The sequence below is a fragment of the Pieris napi genome, chromosome 11 (genome assembly GCF_905475465.1).
Source record: "Pieris napi chromosome 11, ilPieNapi1.2, whole genome shotgun sequence".
NCBI classification, from domain to species: Eukaryota; Metazoa; Arthropoda; class Insecta; order Lepidoptera; family Pieridae; genus Pieris; species Pieris napi.
In genome coordinates, this window is record NC_062244.1 from 9,215,111 (window position 1) to 9,233,255 (window position 18,145).

At 33.8% G+C, this 18,145-nt stretch overlaps 1 protein-coding gene across 8 annotated transcripts in view; it reads right to left on the bottom strand.

Moving 5' to 3' along the window:
- LOC125053671 (dystrophin, isoforms A/C/F/G/H-like) overlaps positions 1-18,145 on the bottom strand; it is a 358,079-nt gene that overhangs the window by 61,496 nt on the left and 278,438 nt on the right. For all 8 annotated transcript variants that reach the window (XM_047655156.1, XM_047655161.1, XM_047655155.1 and 5 more), the window contains 4 exons: positions 13,562-13,734; positions 4,950-5,094; positions 3,780-3,903; positions 1,171-1,337 (listed from right to left, as the gene is read on the bottom strand). In XM_047655156.1, the coding sequence (XP_047511112.1) occupies positions 1,171-1,337; positions 3,780-3,903; positions 4,950-5,094; positions 13,562-13,734 (609 nt within the window). The remainder of the gene's footprint in view (positions 1-1,170; positions 1,338-3,779; positions 3,904-4,949; positions 5,095-13,561; positions 13,735-18,145) is intronic.

Genomic DNA, 18,145 nt, shown 5'->3' on the forward strand with positions numbered 1-18,145 from the left:
GGCGCCTCCATACTATTGTTAGCTCACTTTTCTAATATGCCTGAGATTTGGGGCTGATAGTTTTGGGCAAGACGATGAAGGCTGGTAAAGAAAAGTTGTAAATGGAGTGGAATCTGTGTGTGAATTTCATATTGAGACAAAGGCAGCCAAAAATAACAATACAAGTACACCACTACAATTTTAGAAAATCATAATCTGAGTGACAATTATACGGAAATGAAATGCTACTTTTTTATATTACATGGGGCAAATGGGCAGGATGCTCACTTCATGTTAAGTGATACTTCCCCGACCGTGGACGCTCACATTTCCAGAAGGTTCACTTGCGTTGCCGACCTTTTAAGAATTAGTGCGCGCTTTTCTTAACAGCTCCGACAGACTCAAAAACAGAATTCGAATTCGTCCGGATTTACTAATTATATTAATTGTAGTAAAGATTTTTTCATTAATGTGTAAAATCATGTTATAAGGCCTGCTCATTAAAATTTATTATATAAGTTTTAGTATATTCATATAGTTCACGTGATATAAATTAGTATCGTAATAATATTTTATTAATAGTGATTGGAGAAAAGACAAATAGTGTTATCATCTGTGCACTTAATCTTTGAAGCTTAAACTTTGTGCATGGCCATGCATATCCACGAAGATTTTAGATGAATAATTTCAATCAATAGAGGATATCCGGTCCAAAGATCTAAATAAGTATTACAAAAGAGTTTTTTAGAACACCAATAAATGAGTCTTTATATTTCTTGAAAGCGCCACCAAACGTCAAATTTTTACGGCAAAATAATATTTAAATACTCTCCAATACAGTATATTATATACAGTTGTTATGTTATATTATATTTAAATAAAACAATTTACAATAATTAAATGCTTCAGACTGACATCTATTATACTCTGAAGAAGCTTTAAGTAACGATATTATCGACGTTTTTAATCATTACAAACAACACCGGTAGATGGCGCTGAAATTAACTTTTAAAAACAATTTACTAATTCAATTCTAACAATCTGTGAACGTGAACATGAACGAATAAAACGTGAACATCTACCCACAAAATCTTTTTTTTTCTTTACGAAGTTGACACACACATTATTTCACACAGATACAACTATATTTTAATGAAAGGTCGGATTTAATACAAAAAATCTTCACATTACCTGTACAGCATCATCAAGACGGTGGCCCCAGGCATCACTTCGGTCAACAAGCGAGTTCCACTTGTCAGCTAACTTGGCGACCTCACGCCGGATGGACCTGGCCAGCTCCCGAGCCTGTTCCTCTGCAGATCGGTATCCGCGAGAGTCACCTTCACTCTCACGGCTCGCTGTGAAGAGGAAAATAATTAATTTTTAATTTAGAGCAGTTACAAAATTTTAATTAATCCGTTAAAAGAATATTTAAAGCGTGCTCACTTACGAAAGCAGTTCTATATAATTACTTATAATGTCTAAAACCCTTTCTTCTGGTCCTTATTGGTGGAGGCATTCATCTTGAAAGAGGGTTTTCATATTTTATAAAAAAAAAAATATTTTATTTTGTTAAAATAAAATTAGAAAACTACATTACAATTGTCGCATTTCTAATTACATATTTTATTTGGTAATTGACCTTCCACACGGTCATATTCGAAATTTAAAAATTTCTATTTATGTATAACCAAAGTTCATTAACCTATAGTATCTTAGCTTTTCAAATGACCACCGCATACAAGGATTTCATTCAACGTGTTTCTGAAGAATTTTGAAATCCCGCTGAAAAGGCCTCCTTCATTAAACAGATGAACCCTTAAATGTAGGTTGAGGTAAAATTCATTACGAGTTATTTTTTTATGGGATTTTTACCATCATTATATCTACCGAATTTGTTAGCTGTTACCATTGATATACAAAAAACCCAAGATGCACAGTCTCATATAAAAGTAACGCTCGAAAGTGTCCCGAAACACTATTTCTGTCCATAACAGTATATGTTACAAGCATATATTATTGCAAAATCAACCTTACGCGAATTGCTTAAAGTTGTTATTACAACGCAGTGTATACGTACTTAAAGCAATAAAATTTTACGACCGACCGTGGTCGGTAGGACAAGGTATTGAGTGGAGTCGAACATGACTTTTTTATTTACAACTATTTAACATAATTTTAAATTTATCCGATTTTTCGGGTGCTTTACAGCGTGAGTGGTCACGGTGACTGAAGACAAAAGGTGTTGGATGTTAAATAGTTGTAAATTTATAATAATACATAACTTTAATCCGGTTAAAAAGTTTTTTCTTTAAATTAAAATAAAAATTAAATTGGCTACCTCCTGACCTACACTTTATATAGCGTAAATATATTTGTCAAAAACTACACACAAAAAAGTTCAAGAGTACATAAATTTATTTATAAAAAAAAACACAAATAAATAACATCGACTCCACTTGTAGACGCGAGACTATTTGAAATGAGCGCACAATTTAGAATGTTGCGCTCATTTTTTGAGGACGTTTTTTTGACGTTGAGTGTGCATCTTGGGTTTTTTGTATATCAATGGCTGTTACAGTACTAGAATATTTTTCCTATGCAAGAGACAGACATACAGTCAGACATAACAATTAACGAAACACACACACACAGAAACGCACAAAATAATAATAATCAAAAAATAAAAATAACAAAAAAATAAAGGAATGAAAAAAAAGGAATACGGTCCATTTTAAGTGTTTAATGTGTGTGTGTTGTGGTTGTAACTCTAGCTCAGCATTATGCAGCTGGTCATATTTCCAGAGAACACAACAGTTAGATTGCGCCTGCATCAGACACAAATAAAGAACAAGAATGTAATAATAATAGTAGAAAAAATAATAATAATAAAAATTAGCAGTGTAAAGAAGTCTTGGAAGATTTGTAAAAGTACATAGTAAATACAAAAATAAGAATAAATAAGAGAATGAGAAGTACCAATATTAAATATGGCAATATATCAGAAAGTATATTTCTATACATGCTTAGAATAAATTATTAAATACATTTGATAGAAACAAATAAATGGTAGTATGTAAATCGTAAAACAAATTTGAACAAAATACAGCCATTAACAAGTTGAGCGGTGATTGTGAATTCCGTGTGACGGAGAACCAATCACGGTCCGTAATTGAATCGTTTCGTGTCCACGCATATTGGTAAATACGACTTGACCTAGTAGATTAATTTTACCACAAAAATAGGTAAAACAAAAGACGATACCATGGCATTTCATTCGGTTGTTAACTTTAATGACGGATTGTGTCGTGTGTTTCGCGCAGGAATAGAACAGGAGTGGAGTGACGTGACGCCCACACTGGCAAAAAGGCTCGCAAGAGCGTTGCCTGAATTTAAATATTGGACGTTTTTTAAAGTATATTTGTTTTAATAAATAAATAAAAAATAAATCAGTGGCGCTAGAACCTTTTTAGGTCTGGGCCTCAGATTTCTGTATATGTTTCATGGTCATTTGTTAATCTAATTGGCAAGTAAGTGATCAGCTTCCTGTGCCCGACACGCCGTCGTCGTTTTCCGTATAAGGCAAGCTGGTTTCCTCACGATGTTTTCCTTCACCGTTCGAGCGAATGTTAAACATAGAAAGAAAGTCTATTGGTATAGCCGCGGATCGAACCTACGACCTGAGGGATGAGAGTCGCACGCTGAAGCTACTAGGTCATCACTGCTCTGTTTTAATACTAGCTGGAATAAACAAATGAAAAAAGATTCTGTGTGTAAGAAAAGCATTCTCAAAGGCTCACCTTCCGTGTCACTTGTGTCTGACAATGGTGGTTCGTTAGCCACATACTGCCTTCCGCTGAGGAGATTACTCTCCACCACAGGTCGTTTGTCTTCTAACTGTCGCCTGAATGCACGGTGATCGTCCTGAAATAAGATTTAATTATAACAATCTGGCCTAATCGACAGTACCTTGCCTTTGAGGCATTTCCACCCAAAAGGGAAAAAAGTGGGTGCCAAAAGTCTCAATTATAGGCGAATTTCTTTCTAACATTATATTACTGAGATATACAATTTAATTGCTAAACAGCAAGTGAAATATTTATAATTTATCGATCATTTCCTCATAGTTGGCAGCTACTAGTGATGCAACTATCTCAAAAATGTCGATAAAGAACGCGTTATTAGTTGGCTGAATAGCGCGAACGCTATAAATTGTGGCAATGATGATAAATTATGATCTATATCGACACTAACTGCTTAGTCTGAGATATTCTAGTATATTAAATGCGAGACATAAATTAGTTATTATTTTAAAACTTGGTAGTTCAGAATAAATACAAGAGTTAGCTGTTGAATTGAATGGACTTTGCAATGAGATCTATTCACACATTTTCATAATTTAAAACTACGAATAGAATTTTGCGAATATATGAATAATTACAATAAATCTAAATGCACATTTCCGTGGGACAATTAAGCTGACACGGCCATTTTGTGGTGAACTCTTGACCAAAATGGTGGCTATTTGGTCAGCTGATTTAACGCGATTATACGCCACATCATCTCACTCATACATTTTCTATAACACTTTTCATTATTTTAACTCTTTTTGCATAAATTATACACAAACTTTAGACGTAATAGGTAATTGATATACAAATACCTAAAATATAAAGTAATTCCATTAATGAATTAGTATTTTTTTATATTAGGTAGAGTTTATATAGTCTTTGGATAACACCTAGACATTATATTTATTTAAAATAGACTTAACAAACAAAACTTATAAATAATATACAATATTATCTAAAACAAAAGTCATATAATTTTAAATTAATTTTACGTAGATTTGACATTAATTCCCAACAAAAAAATATACAGTATTTACAATATTAGTTACCTACCTTTACTAATAATAATTAAAAATAACTAAATAGAAAATTAAAACAGAAACAATACAGGAAACTCACTTGTTGTTTTATAAGTGCTGTAAGATCACCCCTCGGTGGAGCTAGAGCGTTAAGTTCCGTCTCCTTCCTTATCACCCATTCTGTCAGCTCCCGCAGCGATAACAGAAGTGCTGACCAGTGTTCTGCGTTGCTCTCAAGGCGGTTTCTGGAGACAATTGAACGTTTGTTATCACAAAAGCTGAACACACATCTGTAATACGGTGATTTCAATATTGGTCTAGATGTTATAAGGAGTCAAAGAGTATCTTATAAATTGGTAATAAACAAGTGTACATAGGTGTGTAAGTATGAATAATAATAAAAAAAAGAACTAAATTTACTTTTATTGCCAGTTCCCAAATCAAGGGCGGGAAGACAGAACAGAATAACTGTTGAGAAATTCTCCATGAACCTTTCTAATCTTTAAATTATTTGGTTCACCATTACGCCATGCTTTACTTAACATATAGTAACAAACGCTTAGCATCAAAGCACACGTTTATATACATGGTAAATAATTTTTTTGAACAAATATCGCAATTATTTTCAATATTTTTTTACCCGTAACTTGCATGTTAAATCCCAAAGATATATTCCATTACTACGACGCGGCACCCCGAACAACTATAATTCAGAAAGTTGGCTACAATATAAAGCCAAGATGACTACAATTGTGGAAATTTGGCCAACGCTCGCCTACTTTGTATGGTAAGCCTGAGACTTAAGATAAAGTTAGTGTTGGTCGTTTATCGATATTATTTCAGACGTTTCCATACTTATTTTATATTAACTTACACGATAGTCGCAGTCGCATTGAATAGTAAGTTTGATTTGTAATTTAATACTTATTAATAATAATTTTAAGAAATGATACAGCCATTATTTTCTAATTCTAATTCAATCTCGTGTTGTGAACTGACAATATGTCAAACAATGTAAGAAAAATGGTTTCACAGCTCTTAAAACTAAAGTCATGACTGATTAACGTTCTAACGCCTCTTTATGTGAGTTTACTTAATAATAATTGATCTGGTATCAATTATTATTAAAGGAAGTGTATTCTTTAGTGTGATGCCACTGTCTGTCCAGATGTAACAAATAAAAAGCTATGTAACCATATTTTTTTTAAATATTTGTACGACAAAAACATCGACAAAAACATCGACAACACAGCACCACACTGGACAATTAATCTCAACATTTGCTAAGAATTTTATTCTTACACTTTAAACTTTGAAGACGTAAAGTGGAATGTATCTTATTACAATGGATTTCTCTTCTTAATTATGGAATTAAGTGCAGCTCGCGACGAGGAAATTAAGGAAATTAAGAGCCAGCCGGGAAAACCTAGGAACGGATTGAAATAAAACGTTATTGGAGAGTTAGGATGAAAACGTTTCTTTGTTTTAAATTTATTGTAGCATGTTCAATTTAAAAACCCTTGTCATGTACAATATAATAAACTATTTCAATTAACTTCTTTAAATGGCCACCATTTTTAAGCTGTCATTACTGATTGTCATTGTCGACTTCTGTCTATTGTCTTAATTCTTGGTTATTGTGCGATAAAACGATTTTGAGACTTGATTAATAGTAGTTAAATACGTTAGTCTGCGTCTGGTAGAGAGGTGGATTGAATTAATATCAGAGAAAAAAAAACTGAATAAATAAATAATTATAATTACATAAATTGATAAAAATACTATGCGGCAGTCCCCGAGTGCCACACGTTTGTTTTTTTTAATCTTATATATAAAAATGAAACCCGTTTTCCGTTGTCACGACATAACATGAAAACGGCTTGACCGATTTGTCTGATTTTTTTTATAATATTCCTTGAAGTACGACGATGGTTCTTACGGAGAGAAAAATTTAAAAAAATTGAGTGTAAAGTCTAAAAACAACACTTTTCTATATTCCCATACAAAATATTCGTAATAATACTTAAAAGTCAATTTGAACTTTAATACCATATCATAAAGTTCAAATGTTAGTGGAGGGGTTAAATTTTAATTTTTTGACATAATGTATTTGTTGTTTTATCAACTTTCTTTTTTTTATCTTACTAGCTAGACCGGTATCCCGAATAGCAGAATAAGTATTTAAAAAAAATAAAGAATCGACTGTTAGGCGGTACGATGTTCGCCAGGCCAGCTAGTTCTAAATAAATATGTATAACGCATTGTATAATAATTTCCCCCGTATTACTCAATGTATGAGGTGAACCACAAATTTACCTAATATTGTTCGTATCGCTGCGAGTTTTTGCTGGCACAAAGGAAAAATTTAAAAGTGAAAATTCCGTTTAAGTTATTTCACTCCGCGTACGGGAATCCATCAAAGGTCCACCGCTGAGTACCGTCAACAGGGGTGACGATAGGGTTGTCACAAACCATTTATCATTATATATAATATATTGTTACTACAATGCTTGAAAATACATATTTTAAACGCAATAATGTACAATTTAAATTAATTATACACTAATTAAATTCAAAGTTAGAGCGTACTTCTCCCTCAAAGGATGGCTACGAACCCACTAAAATGTGTCCATGGGCTGCGGTGACAGCCCTCTTTGGGCGTCGTTTGCCCCCTTATTATTCTTTAGTTTCGGAGTCAGCCAGCGGAGTAGTAGGACTAATTTGTTCTACCTTTATGAGTGATACTTTAATGTGACAACCCTAGAAGCAAAGAGGCCTTAGTCGACCGCAGCAAACACGCGCCGACAATATTCGTGCTACACCAGATTATCAACCATTACACATGTTTAATTTACATGTATTAGCTAATTTTAATGTTCCTTTATTCTGTGACTTTTTTGACTATTAGACTGTAACCAAGAGGTCAGCAAAAAGTGTATCTCTGTACATATGTAACAAATTAGCTAAAGATCTCACATAAGTATTTGTAAATTATATGAAATATGTACAAGTAAGTTGATATCAAATTGAAAAAAAAACTTATAACTACCAACTTAATAAAATATTGGCTTAGTTAAAAATAATATTTGATTGAAAAAAAAAAAAATAATTAAATCATTTTTTTATTAATTTAAACATAAAACACAATTATTTTAATCAAATATGAGCCCTACTCAGGGTTAAGTTGCTGTCACCAGCAACACTAATTTTTCAATAGGATACTCCAAGCATGTACAACTCTATATATAACAAATAAATTAAATAAAATTATGTATCAATAATCAAAATAACACAACTATTACGGGTAAATATTGCAGAGATATAAAAATAGTACTTTCAAGTAATATTCTACCATATAAACATGTTCTCGCGCCTATAAAAGTGACAATAAAGTGATAATGACACTTTTATTCCACTATCAAATCAGTAAATATTTTACGACGAAGTTTGCATACATCGGATAATGTGTGGTCGCAGTGATAGCAACTTTAAATTTGAATTATTTGTTGCCCTGCCAGTTTAATAGTCTTTTTTTTTACAATTTTTCTACCGTGAAAAGTTGTGACTTCCATGTAATAAGTCGATTAATTTATTAAATTCCTACTTAAGGCACCGTCTGTCTTAGTTATTACGTAATAAGCTAACCTAACAACATCTTATAGTGATAAAATTTAGACTTCTAGCTTTATCCGTAACGAAGTTATAGGGGTTGAAAATGGCCCGAGCGGCTTCGAGAAAGGATGGCCGTGCGCAGAGCCGTGCTCCCATATACTAAAATGCGGGGTTTACCTTATTTATGTAACACTAAGCAAACTCTGCAAGATTCTGAAAAAGGCAGAATTTCCTCGGTTGTTTTAATATATTGTGAAACTATTTTGTTAATAAAAATGCAGTGCCGAATTTCGATTTCGTGGTGGTCTCGATGGGAAGTAAATAGTATTAAGATAACATACTTTCGGGGATGAAAAAGAATTCATTTATCGGCAATTTTTTGACACATCCTCAATGATTCATAAATGTATGATTCGTAAAGAACGTGTCGTAGCAAATCGCCTTCAGTAGGACCACGCTACACAATTTTATACGCAATATAAAACGAATAAAACACGTAATAGCGCGATAATAGATACATATATCACTGCGAAATGTGTCTGCCACAGATAAGTGGCTGTAAAAATGTTTATGATGCTATTTCAACTTAAATTACAAATACTCCATCTGACATCTATTTCCAGCGGAAAATCTAAAAAAGTTTCCAACATACAAGACTAGGTTTGAGCACTTTAAGATGTTAAGGAATGCTGACACATCGTTGCAAGCATTGCACCTATCCTTCCGCAGCTCTATTAACTGGTGCGAATTGGCCGATGTGAGTATTACCAAGGTCCATTCCACATCATTCATGGCCATAGGGGGCCGGGATTTCAACGGCTGATCACGTGGCGGGATTCCGACAAGGCTACACTGTTACCGTTACTTTGGGCGATTGCTGGTGGTGCCGTGGGGTTTTAGTGGGTATGCACAGTAGCGAGGATAACCCTCCATCATGAGGCAGTCGCACCGGAGGAGTGTATGCGTTTAAATAGGATGTTCTCATTGGAAAACCGTATACAATTAATTGATTAATTGAGAAGGTTGATTAGCCTTGACTAAATTTAAATTTCGTGTTCCCTCTAGATTCACAAGGCATCCCGTCACCCCATTTGCCCCAGAAGAACACGTTTTAGCCAAAATCTGAATCCCGATCAGGCATTCTAAATTAACGAGCTAGGTCTGAATATCCATAGTTGCCCCTTACACTTTGAAATTATTATTTTTTTCATTCTTGTTATGTTTGCCCATAAGTGTTTGTCACACGTCAACTTTTTGCGCCTAAAGCAAGCCGGTTTCCTCACGATGGTTTCCTTCCTCTTTAATCCTGCCATAGCCTCGTTTGCCCAACTTTTTTATATAAAAAAAACGTTTTACCCTAGTCGTTCTAACAACATATTTATCTTTATTAGAACAGAAATATAAATTAATTAATAGTGATAATATATATTACGAAAGAAAAGGTCCGGCGACCAATTTGTAAAGTTTTTTAATCAAGACTCAAATTGGACGATTTATCCCAGCGACTAGCGTCATTTGTCATTTTTGTGTAACTATAGGTAGGTTTTGCATGTGTATTTTAAATATTATTCCAGACATAAGTGTACATATATATATATATATAATCATATATATCATATATATATCAAAATTGATTCCCTTAGGTCGTAGCATAGTAGGCTTTCTGTATGTGCGGATATAACACTCGCTTGTATGGTGAAATAAACCAGCATGAAGAAGAAGAGCTGAAGGCTGATCAGCTATATATACGAAACACATTAATTATATTCTATATTAAGTATTATTATTAAAAAGAGTGGCGGAGAGTTTATTGCCAGTTCTTTTCTTCCGTTCTACACCCTTGATTTGAGAACTGGCAGTAAGTGTTAAATTAGAAGCATTTCATATATATTTATTTTTTGACGTTCATAAGTGTACATTTTGTTACCTATATGAATAAATGACTTTTGAATTTTGCATTACGAGTTGAGTGCAATAGAAAGATATTATGTATTGTCTAGGGTTGCCTGGAAGAGATTGCTTAGTAACGGTAAGACCACCAGTTGCACCATGTTTTTCAAGTTTATTGTAGTATTTAATTGTGCGCAAAAAGTGTTAATTAATAGAAATCTAAGTAACGCTCCGTTGCGGTTAGCGGTCTGTGACTGTTCCCTGACTGCAGGAACATTGTTTTAAATGTATAATGTACAGCCAAGTGGGTACAGTATAGGGTTGCCTCCAAAACTATTTAACACTCATTTAAAAAACAGGGACAGTTTGCCCACACAAAAGTATATACACACGGTGATAAGCGTTAGTTTACAGGACATTAGACGTTTCTTATTGAATATTTCGACGCAAAAACGATTGATTCCTATTAGAGTTCAAATAGATTGACAGTAATTGGACAAACTTATTAAACCTATATACTAAACATTTAAAACGCGAAGTGCCTTTGTAAGAAATGTAGAACAAAAGGTATCCTTAAAGCTGCTACAACTAGGTCGCCCATTTTCATAACCTTTTCAGTTTCACGGAAACAACGTTACGTGGCTTTTCGTGGTTATTTTGTTTCTAGAAACATTATTATATATATTGAAGTTGGTGAAATGATTTGGTGAATACCAGTAGTGCTTGGCAACAAAACTGTCAAAGCTTAAGTTCGTGCTAACGAGGCACGTGGCAAACACATTTTTAATAAGACACTTATTGAGTTCATACATTTAATAGGTATCATTTAAATAAAAGTAAAAAGTACTAATTCCAAAGAATAGTGAGCAAAATTAATATTGTTTGTTGGTATCAATGAGATGTCAGAGAAGTGGTTCGAATTAATAGCAGCTGCGTTTCATGATCGGACGTCGAGGCAGAATACGAAATTACGAAAATATCATCCTCGACGTCCGTCGTTCCACTACCGAGCGCTGAACTAAACTATTTTCAAACCGATTTGACTTAGGGTCCTTCAAGAAAAGAGCGTACCAATTCTTATAAGGCCGGCAACGCACTCACGAGCCCTCTGGCATTGAAAGTGTCCATGGGCTGCGGTATCACTTAACATCAGAGGAGACTCCTGCCCTTCGCCCCCTGTTCTTTAAAAAAACATGTCTCATGTCACGGATTATAATTACCATAACTTATAATAGTTCAATTTAAAAATATTTGTATCGAATGGTCCAAGCTTTAAACATCACGCTACAACCGAAATAATAGCGGGTGAAACTATTAAGTTAACGATTCATCTATATACAAGAAAATGTACTAAATTGCTTGAAAGCATTCCTAAAATCTCCTCACAGACAAGGTGAGACAGTAATTGAATCTATTATGTGCCGACTGTGTACACTGCCTAATCTTAATGAATTGCAACAGATCCGTCAATCAATCTTCATTTGCATAACACTACTGTTCAAATTTATCATAATATTATGCACCAATGCATAGAACATTGACGAGTTATATAATACGATTAGTTCTTGTTGGATATGTATTTACTTTTTATGTTCTGTATAAGACCAGTGAGCAGTGTTGGCCTAGTGGCTTCAGCGTGCGACTCTCATCCCTGAGGTCGTAGGTTCGATTCCCGGTTGTGCACCAATGGACTTTCCATGTGTGCATTTAACAATCGCTCGAACGGTGAAGGAAAACATCGTGAGGAAACCGACATGTCTTAGACCCAAAAAGTCGGCGGCTGATCACCTACTTGCCTTTTATATAATATATTCAAAAAATGATAATAAAACAGACGCCCAGACGTAAAGAGGTTGTAGCGCCACCGTTTTACGTTCACCAGTAGCGAAAATAGGAATTTTAAAGGAAAGTTAGTAGATCTATGCCTGAAAAACGGTGTCGAGTTGTGGGTATTGGACATGGTGGTTGTATCAGAATTCTTTCCGGTATCATATGACCAGTTACTATACTAATGGAATATTTCATTGGTAGACTGGGGTTCCAACGCACGATTTCAGGGTGGAGAATCACGTCTCTAGACTTACTGGTCACAGTCTATAAAAACTATACTTTTTAACTTACAAGGATAAAAATTTAAAAAAATAAGTTATATAGAGAAACAAATGTCACTTCTCAATACATGGCTTTTGACTGCTGGAAGATTTTTTAGCGGTATTGTTGCTGATGTAACACACACAATCACAATCTAAACCTATTTATTTGAAAAATTACATTTTATTGATCTAATACTTGGAAAGTACATATCTACTGTAGTACTAATTGGCACAAAACACTTTCTAGTTAGAATATTAATAGAAAGATGGCGTCGTTATGAGTGTAATGCAATCTGCGCGCTGTAGGGTACTCCACAACTAACCGTGTTAGGTATAATTGACAGCTACTGCGCGGACGAGGCCGGAATTAGAGTCGCTATCGACTATACAGGTGATTTAATTCCTAGTACCGGCTTTAACTTTAGCATTTAGGACAGAATATTCTCGAAGGAATGCCTCAACTATGGTGAACAAAAATACATTTTTGACCTGTATTAACAAAAAGAAACGGCAAAAGCTTAAGAGGAATATTCTAAGATATAAAATTCTCGTGTCACAATGTTTCGATTCTTATGAATTTTTTTATGCATATTCAGTAAGTCTGAGAACCGAGCAACTTTTATTTTTCATCCCCCTAAATGTTAAGGGTGGTCCCACCCCAAAATTTTTATTTTTTAGAATTTTTTTTAATGATACAGCATACAAAAATAGATACAACCCTTAATTTTCACCTCTCTACGAGTAACCCCTATTATTTATTATCGTACATAGTGTTTTTTATTGAACTAAAAAAATGTTTCCTAGGAATAATACACATGGCAAAACGACGTTTGCCGGGTCAGCTAGTATTATATATATTTATATATTATTGGTAGTGATACATCTTGCTCCAAACTCTTTGGAGTTTCTAATAATGTATATGCAAGAATATTTTTTATTATTACACTAATTTAATAGTGAATGCAAATAATTTTGCATGTCAGGAGTGTATAGTCCAGATTTTTTTATACTTACGTAAATAAGCTTGGTGGCAAATCTTTAATAAATCAACCGGAAATTGTTAAATTAAAAAAAGTGATAAATCAATCTTTGACTCCTAAAAAAATTAATTGCTTACCTGATAGCCATACTCTTCGCTTTTAAGTGATGCCATCTCTGGTTCATCTCATCCAGCCTTCTCTGCAGCATGACAGCGTCCTCCTGGGAAGATAAGGATCCCAGGAGTCGTCTTCCGGTTCCGGTGAGCGATGCGTACACATCGCGGTGAGTTTCGATTTCTGATTGTAGATCCTATAACAAGAAATAGAGTTAGAATAATATATTAGAGTTACGGACTGTACAGGGTAAAAAGTGGTGGAGAGTTGATTGGCTTGATTTTGGAACTGGTACTAAATTTAAATTTCGAACTTTCCAATTTTGTTTAATATCGTTGAGTGTACACAGTTATCTACACGAATAAACTAATTATTATTTGATTTCAGTTCTAATAAGTTGTAAACTGGCTTCACTTATCTGTAATTTTTGGTTTTTTTATGTCTACCAAAAGTTGTTTTTTAATTACCTCTGCAAAAAGAGACAATTTAACATTACGATCTAGTCTAATTTAAAACTAATAAGGAATCTTAAATAACCTAATTAACTAAAAGGGATATTTAATATAAGAAAGTGGCCAATAACACGAGGAGAAGATACTCTGTTCTTAGGTTCTATTTGATTTACATAAATATTTTATACATAAAGACCAGAAATCAATATGGTGCTCTCAGCATTATCGAAAAAGGAATGAACTTAATAATACGACTGTCGACGTCAACTCTATGTCAAAGCAGAGTATCGCAGATGCATTATTAAGTTAGAGCGAAGTAAGTAAGACCATTAAAGCGGTTGTAAAGTGCGGTGTTGGTAAGCTGCGGTACCAAGTTATTAAGTAAACGATACCGGCCTGATTCACCGCACCTGGGACCCGACATAGATTAGACAATATACAGTATAGAATTATTAACTTTGATTTTGTTTACGTATACCGTAAATATAGTTCGAAATTTAAAAAAAATGTCCCTTATACTACTGCCCTGCGATTCTGTAACTCACTTCACGAACTCACACAGCGGTTTTCGCATCGGCGGTCTCTCTCAAATCAGTCGTGAAGCAGTCATTTTATGATTTGGCATTCTGAAAAGGTGGGAGCTTGTACTTTATTGTTTATCAGAATGCCAAATCATAAAATGACTGCTTCACGACTGATTTGAGAGCGACCGCCGATGCGAAAACCGCTGTGTGAGTTCGTGAAGTGAGTTACAGAATCGCAGGGCTGAACACTGAATTTTTGAATATAGAATGTCCGTATGAGTAAGAGTGAATCGATAAAAGATTTTTTTTTCAAAACCAGCCATTATTGATATATTTTCTAATGATTATGTGATATCTATATCCAACCAAGTAGCGCAGTTATATTACAATGAAAAATTATACTTTTAAATAGTTATTTTATTCACTTTTAATTATGTATAAAGTAGTTTTTTACTCAATAAGTTTTGATTTGATACTAAATTGTAAAAACATTTCACAAAGTTGAAGAAGATCAGAAAAAAACAATTTAAAATTTTCCACATTGTCACATCTGTATTAAATTAGTCTTTGTATTAAAAGGATAAAAGTGTACAGGTAGCTCATAAATCTCTGTAAGGCAGCCCTCGGACTGAGACGAATGGGGTGTCGGTTCTGCGTTGTATTATACTTTGTCTTACGCACAGATTTATGAAAACAATGAGGGATAACATAATTAAACCACCCCATTATCGCCGATCCGTCTTCTTACCTTTATTTTCTTTTCAGAAATTCATTTATTATAAGTAGTTCCTTTATATAAATATATTTTTTAATATTATCCTGTTCACTGTTTACATATTATTATGTATTAATTGCTTTTATTTTGTTGCATTCGCTTTGTCTAAAGGTGATATCAGACGGTTCACTCGAATGATTGTTCACTCGAGTGAATGCTTCATTTTTTTTCATTCTATGTTCACACGGCTTAGACGAAATGATACAGAAATGAACATTCATTGTTCTTTTTTTTAAATATGTCATCGAATGAAGTCGTACGTCTTGGAATTAGTTTAATTTGTGATCATTTAATCAAAGAGTTGACAAAAAAGAAGCAAAGAAAACGTCGACGGTGGTGGGTGCGACCATGGATTGAAAGAAGAAATTTATTAGGAGCTTCCAATACATTGTTGAGAGAACTAGCCGATGAAGATCCTGATTCATATTGTAATCATCTTCGAATGGATGAAAGTAAAAAAAAAAAAGTTATAACTTCGTCGACAACGTGATGTCCGTTGGCTACAGGACTCGCAACAAAATGGTCGAATCCGAATGAACGTTCTCTCAGAGTTCAGACCGTTCATTTCTCGTTCATTCGGAGTGGGAATGAAAGATACTGAATGCCAATATCCAACACTGTTGGATCGGTTCACTAATGATTTAATTCGGCACTCGTGTTTCATTTTTTGTTCAGACATTTCATTTCGAGTGAAATGTACCGAATGAAAGGTGAAAATGAACAAAAAATGAACCGTCTGATATCACCTTAAATAACTATATGTCTAATGTATTTTTGAACTTCTTGCGCTTTTTTTTCTCACATTGGTCGATCACTTCCAGGCAGGAAGAGATCTCTCGAAAGCGATAAACCGCCAGTTGCCCTCCTTTTAATTTAATTATGTCAACTGTATTAATAAATAAATAAATGTACAATAAAAAGTATCTCGGCGCACTTCGTTCCACCTAACAGTCTAATATTATCGTGTTAACCTTAGTTAAACTAAATTAAGCATTTTTTTTTGCAAATACAGAAATGTTTTATTTGTTGGTATTAGAGGTTTGGATGCCAAAAACCGCCATATCGCTCCCTTTCGTGACATATTTGCAGTTTTTTTGATAGACTTTGACTTTCTTATTTCATCAACAGATGGCACCACGTGCTGTTGGCATTCGTAAAATTAATTAATTAATTTATTGTTATTCGATAAATTATCCAATATTTTGCTATTCGGAGTGGAGAAGAATCCACAAAAAAAGACATAACTAACATCGGTCCAGCCAATCTTGAATTAAAAGTGGTGTAAGTAACACGACTTTGTTTTCTATTTAGAAGATTAAAAATAGTAAACAAATATTTGAAAAACAATGTTTACTTTTTGAATTAGTCCCAAATTTTCCTTAACACTTTGTTTTAATAATACCGAAAACAAACTCTCTTAAGTATTACAAGGGTTTTCCTAAATCCAGCTGTAAATCTAATAACACGGGTAAGCATAGGCCTTACGGCAAATTTTACGATTTTAGCGAATCACAACGAATCTGCGTTTAAACGTTTTTATTTATTTCAATGTAAAGAATACATAACGAAAATCTATGTACTATTAGATGTCATTTTATTTTAGAGAAAAAAGCTAATTATGATTTAATTAAATTTCAGTCGACATTACAGAAATAAATTTGAAAAGAATTTATTTTACCTTAATATGTAATTGGTTTATGAATTTCTGTTCAGCAAAACTGTATCAATTCATTCATTCGGAACGCCCTCAGATAAGACCACTGTACCTTCCAAATGAATAATTCTTTCAGAATCATAGCCTAGATCTCCTAGCTATACTTTATAACTAAGCCATAGAGGTGGTTTCTTGTGATACTTAATAAACTACTTTTCAGAAATAGATGTGATCTTTGAGGAAGGTGCATAATTCATTAGATTTTTGTGTAAATTGACTGAAATAAAACTGATTATTTAAGAAGAAATCGTCAAAAATTTCACAAAATACACGAAATCACGCGGGTGAAGAAGCAAGCGAAATTATACATCCTATGTATATTTTCGTATGTATTTCAAAATACAACCGCAATTAAAAAACATTTTTGTAAGAGTAATTCCAAAAAGTCTATCATAATCCGTAAATATAATAATTCCGTTTGGAACATAATTCATCAACCGGTCGCGCAACAACGCAATCGGTCGCGAAAACAATGGAAATTAATTAAAAATACAATTTGTACGCGATCACAGTTCGGCTGCTCTGTTTGCCCTCTGATTACTGCGGCTAGTTTTAACGTAGGTTTTTAATTTCATATTCTGTAAAATTTCGTAAATATTTGTAGTATTTTCGTCAGTTTTAAATTGATTAATTTGGTGGTGTAATATATCTTGGTTAAAATATTAGTGAGTGTTTTCGCTCCCGGGATAAAATAGGCGTAAAGGATACAATTTATAAGATTTAATTAAAAACTTGTCTCCGCTCCAGAAGTAATCCCATAGGCTCTAAACTTTGCGTAAAATCTTAAACGGTTCACTGTACACTTTGTAATTTGTTTTGTTGCGGCTGTACGGGAAAGCCCCGGTTAGGCATTAATGAAATTTAATAACATTTTGAATTATCTTACCCTCATAAATTAGACAGATTATCCGAAAGCATAATTTTAATATGGCAGATAAAATAATCATTATTACGACTCCCATTTTCATCCGACTCACGTCCAACCATATTAAAGAAATGACAATTCGACGGCCATCTTGCTCGGTCCGGTCGAAACCGACGGTAATCCAGTTGAATCTGGTTTAATCCGCTCAGAACCGGTTCATTAGGCATTCCCTCCGCGTGGCACACTTCACGTTTGACAAATGCACGGTTAATTTTCA